Source organism: Erpetoichthys calabaricus, chromosome 9 (assembly GCF_900747795.2).
Source record: "Erpetoichthys calabaricus chromosome 9, fErpCal1.3, whole genome shotgun sequence".
NCBI classification, from domain to species: Eukaryota; Metazoa; Chordata; class Cladistia; order Polypteriformes; family Polypteridae; genus Erpetoichthys; species Erpetoichthys calabaricus.
Window position 1 is genome coordinate 11,108,016 of NC_041402.2, and position 13,923 is coordinate 11,121,938.

The following is a 13,923-nucleotide window of genomic DNA, read 5'->3' on the forward strand; positions in this document are numbered from 1 at the left end:
TCTTATTATTATTAAGTAATACACTGCCCAATAATCTATATATATAAAAGCCAAACACCACTGGCTCACTCATCACGAAATCTCCCGAACCATGAGGACTTGGGACTTGAAATTTGGTATGTAGGTTACCCTTGGCTCATAGGTGCTTGCAAAGAAGCGGTTTTAAAAATTTCGTGGTCCAAGCGCGAAATTTCTTATATAAATTTTTAGACCCATTTGTATGTCTGTCCGCTTTTCACGAGAGAACTAACTTAACGATTTAGATCGGGTTTGTTTTTCTATAATTTGCTGGAACATTCCATTGATTTTGCGACTTTCTCATAGCGTTAAGTACCAGAGTTCGCTAGCGGCATCGCAAATCCGAGAGAAACTCTTCGGGCTGCGGGGCCCTCCTCACTCACACGCCCCCCTCGGAGCGTAACATTAACACCGCTTAGTTAGCAAACATTTTTACATTTACATTTACATCATTTAGCAGACGCTCTTATCCAGAGCGACTTACAACAGTGTTTGTTAGTTTTTTTCGCATACCCCTTGGGGTCAGAGCGCAGGGTCAGCCATTGTACAGTGCCCCCCTGGAGCAATTACAGGTTAAGGGTCTTGCTCAAGGGCCCAGCAGAGTAGGATCTCTTTTTGGCACTGACGGGGATTCGAACCGGCAACCTTTGGGATACCAGCGCAGATCCTTAGCCTCAGAGCCACCACTCCGCCCACAAACGAGAATAACTACTTAACAGATTTAGATCAGGTTTTTTTCTATAACTTGCTTGAACATTCCGGTTGATTTTGCGACTTCTCTCATTGCATTAAGAATCAGAGTTCACTTGCAGGCGCGATATATTCGCGGTAATCCGAGACAGAGGGGAGGGGGAAGAGTGACGTCAGGAGTAAAGAGCCGGGCAGGACCCTCCTCACTGTCCTGTGTCACTGATATGCGGGCGAAGCCGCGGGGAATGGCTAGTGACTCATAAAAGAGAAAAACTTGATGTTTGCTCTTTTCAAGACTCTTGGACGAGTGAATATGGATTTGTACAAGAAACATGTGCTGTATGTGCGTTATGCTGTGAAAGTGTCGTGTGTCGTAACGCAAGTGTACAAAGATATTATCAGACTAAACATCAGTCCATGTGTAAAAACTCTGATGAGAAATGTGAAGCTAGAAAAGAAGTTGTCTAACACCTGAACATTCAGAAGCCTGCATGAAGCTAAAAATGACTAATTACACCCCTGATATTGAGCAAAGAGGTACAGGGACAAGGTTCGCATTAATTCATTAATAGCTTTGATTAATAATAAAGAATAATTAATCATATTAGAATTCTTGATAATTTTTTCTAGTATGTATTTTGTATTGAAAAAAATTGTAATTTGTAATACAATTTTTAATAAATGCGTTGAAAATTAAAATTAGACAAAACATTCTTTTCACATATAATCCATCCATCCATTTTCCAACCCGCTGAATCCGAACACAGGGTCACGGGGGATCTGCTGGAGCCAATCCCAGCCAGCACAGGGTGCAAGGCAGGGAACCAATCCCGGGCAGGGCGCCAACCCACCGCAGACATATGATCTTATGTATTTTAAAATATTGAATGACAAATAATATAAGATCCGGTTATAATGGGCTTCCCAACTGGATGGACACACAGACACTTGTCCAATTATTCAGGTGGGAATGTATTTTTGATATATACCACTTCAATACTGCATAGTGGTGTAATACTACTGCTGGGATTTGTAGGCCATTTAAGTAGCACTGCAACAATGCATGCATGTTATTATATCATATTTAAAAATAAGAAGGGGTTATTTTGGCACAAGAGCAATAAGAAGACAAAAATAAAATTTGTCATTTCAATGTAAATAATGGAACTTAGAAAATGGAAGGCACTATATAATAGATAGATAGATAGAAAATGAAAGGCACTATATAATAGATAGAAAATGAAAGGCACTATATAAAAGATAGATAATGAAAGGTACTATATAATAGATAGAAAATGAAAGGCAATATATAATAGATAGGTAGATAGAAAATGAAAGGCACTATATAATAGATAAATAGATAGATGATAGATAATGAAAGGCACTATATATTAGATAGATATGAAAGGTGCTATATAATAGATAGATAGATAGATGATAGATAATGAAAGGCACTATATGTTAGATAGATATGAAAGGTGCTATATAATAGATAGATAGATAGATGATAGATAATGAAAGGCACTATATATTAGATAGATATGAAAGGTGCTACTGTATATAATAGATAGATAGATAGATGATAGATAATGAAAGGCACTATAAGATAGATATGAAAGGTGCTATATAATAGATAGATAGATAGATGATAGATAATGAAAGGCACTATATATTAGATAGATATGAAAGGCGGTATATAATAGATAAATAGATAGATGATAGATAATGAAAGGCACTATATATTAGATAGATAGAAAATGAAAGGCACTATATAATACAAAATGAAAGGCAATATATAATAGATAGGTAGATAGAAAATAAAAGGCACTATATAATAGATAAATAGATAGATAGATGATAGATAATGAAAGGCACTATATATTAGATAGATATGAAAGGCACTATATAATATATAAATAGATTGGAAAGGTGCTATATAATAGATCGATAGATAGATAGATAGATAGATAGATAGATAGATAGATAGATAGATAGAAAATGAAAGGCACTATATAATAGATAGATAATGAAAGGTACTATATAATAGATAGATAGAAAATGAAAGGCAATATAGAATAGATAGATAGAAAATGAAAGGCACTATAGAATAGATAGATAGATGATAGAGAATGAAAGGCACTATATATTAGATAGATATTAAAGGCACTATATAATATATAGATAGATTGGAAAGGTGCTATATAATAGATAGATAGATAGATAGATAGATAGATAGATAGATAGATAGATAGATAGATAGATAGATAGATGTGAAAGGCACCATATAATAGATAGATAGATAGATAGATAGATAGATAGATAGATAGATAGATAGATAGATAGATAGATAGATAGATAACTTGTCTACTTTTTTATAATTTTAAACTTTTAAACCTGCTATTGTAAGTGATATTCAGGTTACACAACAACATTATGATATGACGTGGGTGATGATGTAAATCCCTAGCAGTACAGTTAAGACTCCAAAACAATGAATTTATTTTTTTATTGGCTGTCTGGCCCCACTAAGCTGAAATGTCAAACTCTGCCCGTGATGGAGAGTCGAGATTTGCAGCAGTTTTTATCTTTGAATGAATCCACTTTAATGTAACGTTACTTGAATGCACTTCAATGCGGAGTTCTGCTGTAATCTTTCACACCAGCACCACTAAGGACTGTAGGTGGTCCGTTCTTCAGTAAGCAGCTCAAGTGAACTGATGACATTCATTCCTGGTTAAAAAAATACAAATTTCATATACAGGATAGCATTAAGAAAAACAGAAAGGTCTGCATATGGCGTTTATTGATATAAAGAAGGCTTATGATGGAGGGCCAAGTCAAGGGGTCTGGAGGTGCCTGAGAGAGAAAGGAGGACCAGAGAAGTAAGTGTGTGAGGATTGTCCAGGATGTGTATGAGGGAATGAGGTGTTGGGATGACAGATGAGATCCCAGTTTAAGGAGGTCTGCACCCGGGGTCTTCTTGAAGTCCTTACCTCCTTTATCTGGTGATGGGTGTGTTGAGTGGTGGGATTAAAGACCAGTCCCCCCCAGTGCTGCTTTGTGCTGATGACATTGTGTTGTTGTGTAGCACCAGAAAAGGGGAAGCGGAGAGGAAGCTGGAAAAATGGAGAAGGGCTTTGGAAGACAGAGGATTGAAGATTGAAGATAAGCAGGAAGAAGAAGACAGAATATCTGAGGGTTAATGAAGATCAGGATTCAGAGGTTAGCCTACAGGGAGAGCAGTTGGAAAGAGTGGAGAAGCTTATACTGTATACAGTATATAAGATCAGTGGCAGCTCGAGATGGAAAATTAGATGCAGAGATAACCCCCATAATGCAATGTGGATGGTACAATTGGAAGAAGGCATCAGCAGCATTGTATGATCGATGTTTGAAGATAGGGGAGAGAGCAGCAATGATGTGTGGAGCTGAGATACGGGCAGTAAAGGGAGTGCAGGAGAAGAAGCTGGATGTGGCAGAAATGAGAATGTGGAGATACAAAAAAGGACAGAATAAGAAATGAGACAATCAGAGGTGCAAGAAAAGCAAGAGAGTGAGAGAGCTAAGAAAGCACAGGAAAGGAGGTTGAAGTTGAATGGACATGTGATGAGCAGAGACCAGGAATCAGGGTCTACTTGAGCATCATATCTAATCGATGGGCTGCCAGCAGAGCTACAGCGTAAACGTCAGGGGAAAACAACAAGAGAAGAAGGTACAGACCTCATGTGCCTTCGGTTATCATGGGTAATGTCAGATCGATCACTGGTGAATAAAATGGATGAGCTCTCAACGCTGATCAACAGGCTCATGTGCTTCACTGAGATGAGGCTTAGAGCTGAAACTCCGCACCCCGCAGTTCCACTGGACGGATTTAAAATCATGTGGGCGGACAAAAGCAGGAGCGAAAGTGGCAAGAACAAGGGAAGCGGACTTGACGTTTTGGTGATTGAGGTATGGAGGAAACTGTAGAGAGAGAAGAGCTGCTCAGATTAAATATGCTGAAATCAACAAAATCTCCAGGATCAGATCATATTTTCCCTCAAGTTCTTATGGAGCTTAGTGAGTACAGATATAAACTCTCTGTGGTGGGCTGGCACCCTGCCCAGGATTTGTTCCTGCCTTGCACCCTGTGTTGGCTGGGATTGGCTCCAGCAGACCCCCGTGACCCTGTGTTAGGCTATAGCGGGTTGGATAATGGATGGATGGATGGATGGATGGATGGATATAAACCCTTGAGACTTACTTTTAGATGTCAAATTCTGAAGGAATGGAAAATGGCAAATATCATCCCATTATATAAAAAGGGTGACCGGGCAGATCCAAGCAAGTGTAGGCCAGTAAGTTTAACATCCGTCACTGGAAAAATGAATGGAAGGAAATATTAAAGATAAGATTGAGCGACACCTGGCATGCTGCAGAATTGGCTCAGACACAGGAAGCAAAGGGTGATGGCGTGAGGAACCTCATCAGAATGGCATGAAGGTTAAGAATGGTAACCAGCAAGGGGTCAGTGCTGGGGCCGCTGCTATTTTTAATACAGAGGTTCTGGAATCCCAACTGCCACCTGCACCCTGAATGACCTACAATGTCATCACAGCCTCTGCATAAATAAGGCTTCAGGGTCTGATGGAATCAGCCACAGGGTGCCAACCAGCTCTGTGGGGTCCTTCAGCACCTATTCTTCCTTTCCCTGAATTTGGAGAAGGTTCCCCAGCTGTGGAAAACATCCTGTGTGGTCCTTGTGCCAAAGAAAGTGCATTTCCGTCATTCCAAGGACTTCAGACCAGTTGCTCTTACTTCATACATCATGATGACCTTTGAGAGGATGGTCCTAAAACAGCTATGACCTCCTGCTTTCAGAACATCTGTGTCCACCAGGCACATATACTGTAGGTGTGGAGGACCCTCTCATCTGCACTCTCCACAGAACCTACTCCCACTTGGACAAAGCTGGCAACACAGTCAGGTTCATGTTCTCTGACTTTTCCAGTGCTTCTAACACCATTCTGCCTCATTGATGCCCCCACAATCTCCTGGGTCATGGACTATCTGACCCACAGATAGCAGTTTTTGAGGATAAGGGACTGTGCGTCAGAAATGGAGGTATGTAGCACCTCAGGGAACTGTCCTGTCTCCGTTCCTGTTTACTTCTCTACACAATGGACTTCCAGCACAATACCAGCGCTTGGCACCTTCAGAAATTTTCAGATGACTTGTCGATCATGTGCTGCATTAATAATGGAGACAGAGTCCAGGAAGACTGTGAAGGACTTCACCTTGTGGTGCAGGGACAACAACCTGCCACTCAACATCAGCAACACGAAAGAACTGCTGGTGGACTTCAGGTGTGCCAAGGAACCTCTGAGGCCAGACACCTTTCAGGGGGAGGATGGAGAAATGGTGCAGAGCTACACATGAAGAACAAACTGGACTGGTCTGACAGCACAAGAAGGGGCCAAAGCAGAATGGACTTGTTAAGGAGACTCAGGTCTGCTGATGTGTGCATCAAACTGCTGGAAATGTTCTACCAGTCCATAATAGCCAGTGTGGTGTTCTACACTGGTGTTAAATGGGCAATCAATCTGAGCTCAAAAGAAGCGCAAATTCATCAAGAAAGCCTGCGCTTTCATGTGCTGTTATGTCCCTTTTTGTCAAAACGTCACCCAGTACTCCAGATGAGGCCTCACCAGTGCATTATATAGACCTGAGCAGAACCTCCTGTGATGACTTGTACTCCGCACATCAAGGCGCATTCTGTCAGCCTTCTTAATGGCTTCTCAACACTGCCTGCCAGTTGATAGTGTCAAGTCCACTATGACCCCTAACTTCTTCTCATAAGGTGGAGTTTTGATTTTCAGACCTTACAACGTTAAAACATTAGAACAATCTAACAAGAACAGGCCATTGAGCCCCACAAAGCTCGTCAGTCCTGTCCATTTAATTCTCCTAAAAAAACGTTGTCGAGTTTTGAAAGTCCCTAAAGCCATCAGACAATTCAGTGCGTCCCTCTGATGTACTCATTATGTTTATTTTTCTTGGTTTATTTATCGATCGATTGATTGATTGATTGGCTGTATAATTTGTCCTGTGAGTCGGCATTCTTGTTTTTTTATGTTTCTGCTGCTGTATGCATTTGAATTTCCCCTTAGGATTAATAACAAAATGTATCTAATCTAAACCAATCTAAAAAAGTGATGGGAATGGAAGTCCATGCAGATGAAGAGAAAGCGAGGAAGGACAAAAGTAGAGGTGGATGGATAAAGTAAAAGAAGATCTGAAGGAAAAAGGAGGAGATGCAGGACCGAGCTGAATGGAGAAGGTGGATCAGGTACATTGGCTCTGCACAGAGAAGACTCCGGACTCTGGAAGAAGAAGAAGAAGAAGCAGCCAGTTACAGATGTAGATAAATGAAGGTTCTTTCTAGAACCTTCATGTGGATGAGTCTTTTGGGAACTAAAAATGGTTCCCCTGTGGCATCGCTCTGAAGAACCACAAGAGTGCATGTATTGTAAGACAGACAAGTTAGCCCATGTAGGTCTGGCACTCCATTCTGCTACATCTGCTTAACCAACGGCATAATAACTGAGGCCCACTGGCTCCGACAATTCCGCCTTGAGTAACACGGTTAATTTTATTATAGCTGTCAAAAACTGTTTTATGTGTTTTCTGAAGTGATAAGTTAAACTTTTGAAGAAGGTGAAGGATGTCTGCAGGGTGGCAGAACTTCATGTTCTAATCTGTATCTCTGATATACTGCACAAGGTCACAGTTTCTGTTTGATTGGAATAAATCATCACAAAGTCTTTTGAAAAGCATGACGGCACAATAAACAGCAAACATCCGCATGCAATAATAATAATACTAATAAATGAATTTGAGTTGTTTACTTGTATCGGTAATAAAATGGAAAAAAATGACACAATAATATTAACACGTTCTGTCTATTTAAAGATGCGAAATAGAATTGGACGCGGCAGTGTCTTTTAGTTTGCATCTATCACACAAAATTATTTTTTTCATTTTGAGCACGGGGTGGGGGGGCACATTCAGGATAGACAGAAATACCGTATATACCAGCGTATAAGTCAGGTCTTGAAACCCGAAAAATCAATCATAAAATCGGACCCTGACTTATACGCCCCTTTAGAAATACGACACTTAATTTTATTTTTTTACATCTTCTTACCTCCTCCAATCTCACATCAGTTTCTCAGACGTGTCAAATTTTGTTGCCGCACCACAGTTGCCAATTTCTTTTGCCACTTCAATGACTTTTAATTTAAAACCAGCTTCATATTTTCTTCTGATCGAGCGCTCCATCGTAGATAAGGGATGCTCTTACGATAAAGGTGTATGAGGGTGTGAGACACAAAAATCACATAACGGTACAAACGTCTCTTTGGAGTAGTTCGGGTATCACCGTGTGGTCACGTAGGCACAATACATCAAAAACAAAAGGCAGTGTCTCTCAGGTGGGCGTTAGCATATCATAATCACTTGGACCAACAGCATGAGTTTTCCACATTCGACTTATACGACCGACATTATAAAATACTGGAAATTATACGGGAAAATCAAACCCCGACTTAGAATTTAAGTGCGAGTATATACGGTAATCTGAGCAGTCAAAACAAACAAACAAAAAATTACGAGATGCAAATCATGATCGAGAAAATCAAGATGGAGTCACGTTTAGCTACTGTGTGAACGTAGCCTTAGAAGACTTGTGGTTCTTCAGATGAGAGCTTTTTAATGTCAACAACAGCATCCAGAAGTTGTTCGATGTTTCAAAATGTTAGATAAGGCTCACCAACTATGGAAAAACCAGTATCCTTCAATAAGGGTGCGCACAAAAAGGCGACCTCAATTGGGCGCAGCGAATAAAGGCATTTGTAGATAATTTAGATAATAATAGATAGATAATAATAAAATATCTACGTGGCATTGCACATAATCTACAGTTTCAAGTGTAACACAACAATGAGTAAGAGCAGAAAACAACGAAATATAGAGAGCTTTAGATAGATAGATAGATAGATAGATAGATAGATAGATAGATAGATAGATAGATAGATAGATAGATAGATAGATAGATACTTTATTAATCCCAATGGGAAATTCACACATACACGGAGCTGCTGAAAAGGCTGCCACTCACGGCGGCGCCGGATGCATCAATAACTATTTAGAAATAGTTTGTTAGAAGTTCATGCATTAATTAATTGGATGTTTTAATATTCTTGCTTTCTCCTTTTTATACGTTCAATCATTGCCTTTATCTGATAAATTTTCTGTAATAATTTTGTTGCGTTTGCCTTTATTAGCTGCGGCCAATTGAGGTCGCCCTTTTGAAGCTCGCCTTTTTGTGCGCGCCCTTATTGAATAGAACTGGAAAAACCTCACATAATAATTCTTTGCATTTATATAGCACTTTTCTCACTACTCAAAGCGCTCAGCAATTGCAGGTTAAGGGCCTTGCTCAAGGGCCCAACAGAGCAGAGTCCCTTTCAGCATTTACGGGATTTGAACCGGCAACCTTCCAATTGCCAGTGCAGATCCACATGTCACATCTTTCAAGTTTTCAGCAGATTGAGAAAATTAACGTTCTGTAGATTTCATTTTTCCTAAACTATTGTTTGTTTTTTTTTCACAAATCAACAACACCTGCCATTTAAATCATGCAGTTGCAGCAATTATAAATCACATGATCGTAATCTGATGTTTTCATTGGTTGTCGGTGTTTCCTCATTGGTCAGTGGAGTAGCCAGGTTTTTGTCCTGCAGGATATAAAATACGCTGTACATACGAGTTTCTTCCATCGTGCTGTGACCGGAATGAAAACGTATTTGTTCGTCACCACTACCTTATGATATCGGGAAAGACCCAGTGACTCCAAAAACTAACAAAAAACTCAATTTTGAAAAAGATGGCCGTTGCTAGGTTTTTCCATTGTATGTGAGAAGGGAATTTATTGTAAATATTTTTTTTTTCCAAGAAGGGTCCCAAACTACCATTAATGGGGGAGAGTGGGGCACAAATTTGGCGCTACAGTAATCCCTCCTTCATCACGGGGGTTGCGTTCCAGAGCCACCCACGAAATAAGAAAATCCACGAAGTAGAAACCATATGTTTAAATGGTTATTTTTATATTGTCATGCTTGGGTCACAGATTTGCGCAGAAACACAGGAGGTTGTAGAGAGACAGGAACGTTATTCAAACACTGCAAACAAACATTTGTCTCTTTTTCAAAAGTTTAAACTGTGCTCCATGACAAGACAGAGATGACAGTTCAGTCTCACAATTAAAAGAATGCAAACATATCTTCCTCTTCAAAGGAGTGCGAGTCAGGAGCAGTGACTGTCAGAAAGACAGAGGAAAGCAAACAAATCAATAGGGCTGTTTGCTTTTAAGTATGCGAAGCACCGCGGCACAAAGCTGTTGAAGGCGGCAGCTCACACCCCCTCCGTCAGGAGCAGAGAGATAGAGAGAAAAACAAACATCAAAAATCAATATGTGCCCTTCGAGTTTTTAAGTATGCAAAGCACCGTACAGCATGTCGCTTCAGGAAGCAGCTGCACAGAAGGTAGCAACATGAAGATAATCTTTCAGCATTTTTAGACGAGCATCCGTATCGTCTAGGTGTGCGAACAGCCCCCCTGCTCAATCCCCCTACGTCAGGATCAGAGAAAGTCAGTCAGCGCAAGAGAGAGAGAAAAGTAAGTTGGGTAGCTTCTCAGCCATCTGCCAATAGCGTCCCTTGTATGAAATCAACTGGGCAAACCAACTGAGGAAGCATGTACCAGAAATTAAAAGACCCATTGTCCTCAGAAATCCGCGATACATATTTAAATATGCTTACATATAAAATCCGCGATAGAGTGAAGCCGCGAAAGGCGAAGCGCGATATAGCGAGGGATCACTGTACTCCACTGATGCTGCACTTTATTATTTTGGATTTGTAGGAGTGTGCACTGAGATCCTTAATCGTCTTTTCTTTTCTTTCCCTTTATACAGATGTGAAACTTTTAGAAAACCACCATCTAGTGGAAAGCGTCCAAGAACAAGTCAACGCCGCTCTCCATGAGTACACCATGTGCAACTACCCTCAGTTTGTGGACAAATTTGGGCAGCTGCTACTTCGTTTACCTGAGATTCGAGCTCTGAGCGCCCAGGCAGAAGAATACCTGTATTACAAACACCTGAGCGGAGAGGTGCCCTACAACAACCTGCTCCTGGAGATGCTTCACGCCAAAAGGGCCTGAAATGGAAGGACGATGAAGAAGTCATCAGAAATTGAAACAGAGATGGGCTTAACCCCACAGTAAAGCGAACAATTAAATCAGACGGACAGAGAGAGAGGTGGGCAGCAAGCACTCTAGAGCAGGACAAGCAACAGGTCAACATCTGGGAGGAAACCATTTAACAGCTGGAAACACCAGCGCGAAAGATATTGGATCATCGGCAAGCTTCGGTGGAACTTCCCCTAGCTGGATAAGCAATCAATATCCCTATGTAATATATAAGTCTGTATATATCTATTGCATAGCTCCATATTTATACATAGATACAGTACATGCACTGTGTATCTACACTTCTACATAAATATATATTTAAATACCCCATATATATATATACAGTATATATATATATAGAGAGAGAGAGAGAGAGTAACAAAAAAGATCATAAAGGTTTGGGGCACCGTCCAGTGATCTCCGTCTAATTGAAAACAAAACAATGAAACTATTTACTGAAAATCAGACGTGACTTCTAAGCTAGACTGACTCCATGATGGCGGCAGCCCCCCGGGAGATGAGGTGTGGGAGGCAGAAGAGGTGCATGGGGCGCGGGAATGACGTCACTCAGCAGCCCGCCGGCTGCAGGTAGAATGAGAAGGAGAGGCATTAGGTGACAACGCCAACCCTTGGCACGGAGTGGTATTACTGGTTGACAAGCCTTGAGGTTGCCCCACAAAAGTACACGTGTGACAATATATAAAGTATAAATATCAGTCAGGCAGTCATTTTCTAACCAGCTTAGGCCTGAACAGGGTCACCGCAGTCTATCCCAGCGAGCAAATGGCAAGGAACAAACCCTGGACAGGGTGCCAGTCCATCGCAGGGCAAATACACACACACGCCAACCACACACTTCAGCCAGTTTAGTTTCACCAATCCACCTAAACTGCGTATCTTTGAATTGTGGGAGGAAACTCACGCAGACACAGGGAGAACATGCAGACTCCACACAGGGACGACCCGGGACGTGATCTGTGGTCTCCTTACTGCCAGGCAGCAGTCCTACTACTGTGCCACCATGCCACCCTTTATATATATATAGTGAATAAAGGACAGAAACACAGATAAAGAGTTGGGGTTACCAACATGATAACCCCATACACCTGGGCCTGGCAATTGAAAAGATAAACAGTCTTTACAGACAGAGCTCATAACAGAGCTGGAGATGACGACAAAATGGTGGATTTATATGGCCGGCTGACAGGAAGAGCTGGGTGCAGAGAAGCAGGAAGTGACATCAGTTGTAAAATGGTCAGTCAGGATGGCGCCAACCCCGGGTTTGGTGGGTAGCCACAGTTATCGGAGCCCCCCTAAGCTGTCTGCCATGCGCACACGTGGGACAATATATACGTGGTTTTTGTCGTTTGTCCCATTTGCCATCCAAGCAGGCAAACTTTTTTTTTTTGCCAATGTCTTTTCCTGCACTAAATTCCACCTTTAATTTTAACGGGCAGTTAACAATCAGAGAGGCCATCCTAAGTGAACCGTCTTCCCTTGTCTGTGTTTCCTTGATTCCCCCTTTCCGTGACTCTACCACCGGCCACATGGACTTCAAGAAGGGGAGGACTCACGTCTGGTTTACAGTAATCCCTCCTCCATCGCGGGGGTTGCGTTCCAGAGCCCCCCGCGAAAGGTGAAAATCCGCAAAGTAGAAACCAAATGTTTATATGGTTATTTTTATATTGTCACGCTTGGGTCACAGATTTACACAGAAACACAGGAGGTTGTAGAGAGACAGGAACGTTATTCAAACACTGCAAACAAACATTTGTCTCTTTTTCAAAAGTTTAAACTGTGCTCCATGACAAGACAGAGATGACAGTTCTGTCTCACAATTAAAAGAATGCAAACATATCTTCCTCTTCAAAAGGAGTGCGCGTCAGGAGCAGAGAATGTCAGAGAGATAGAGAAAAGCAAACAATCAAAAATCAATACGTGCCCTTCGAGCTTTTAAGTATGCGAAGCACCGTGCGGGAATCATGTTGCTTCACAAAGCAGCTGCACAGAAGGGAGCAACGTGAAAGTAATCTTTCAGCATTTTTAGACGAGTATCCATATCGTCTAGGGGTGCGAACAGCCCCCCTGCTCACACCCCCCTACGTCAGGATCAGAGAAAGTCAGCGCAAGAGAGAGAGAAAGAAAAGCAAACATTCAAAAATCAATCCGTGCTGTTTGATCTTATAAGTATGTGAAGCACTGTGCGGGAAGCATATCGCTTGACAAAGAAGCCACATGTAAGCCCAGCAAAGAAGAGAGCAATGTGAAGGTAATCTTCCAGCGTTTTTTGAGGAGCGGCCGTATCCTCTAGGGGTGCGAACAGCCCCCGTGCTCACAATATATTTGAGGAGTTTTATTTAATCCGTAATACGCGCTCTGGTTGGGTAGCTTCTCAGCCATCTGCCAATAGCGTCCCTTGTATGAAATCAACTGGGCAAACCAACTGAGGAAGCATGTACCAGAAATTAAAGGACCCATTGTCCGCAGAAATCCACGAACCAGCAAAAAATCTGCGATATATATTTAAATATACTTACATATAAAATCCGCGATAGAGTGAAGCCGTGAAAGGCGAAGCGCGATATAGTGAGGGATTTACTGCACTTTTCATCACGGCAGCCTGGCCTTCCTCATCTGTCGACATGTTATTCATATTCCCATTTTCTATACGTCATAAAAGGAGAAGAACCTGAAATAAAATGGCTGATGCTGCCTCACACCTTCAGGTTCCAATCATTAAAGTTATAATTAATTATATTTACTGAATTTCGCACTTTATTAATTCCAGAAAGCGCTATACTTAGACAGTCGGGAGTCACTTCAGCCACCTCCGATGTGTAGCACCCACCTGGATGATGCGATGGCAGCCATTCTTGAGCCAGAATAGCAGCCCGTCCACTCACCCCACTTAAGAGATTGCAG

The 13,923-nt window shown here is 41.5% G+C and overlaps 1 protein-coding gene across 2 annotated transcripts in view; it reads left to right on the forward strand.

Moving 5' to 3' along the window:
- The window catches only part of LOC114657161 (nuclear receptor subfamily 5 group A member 2-like), a 211,668-nt gene extending 200,158 nt beyond the window's left edge, over nucleotides 1-11,510 (forward strand). For both annotated transcript variants that reach the window (XM_051931978.1, XM_051931979.1), the window contains exon 7: nucleotides 10,724-11,510. In XM_051931978.1, the coding sequence (XP_051787938.1) occupies nucleotides 10,724-10,971 (248 nt within the window). In that variant the 3' untranslated portion in view covers nucleotides 10,972-11,510. The remainder of the gene's footprint in view (nucleotides 1-10,723) is intronic.
- Nucleotides 11,511-13,923: the final 2,413 nt, after the last annotated feature.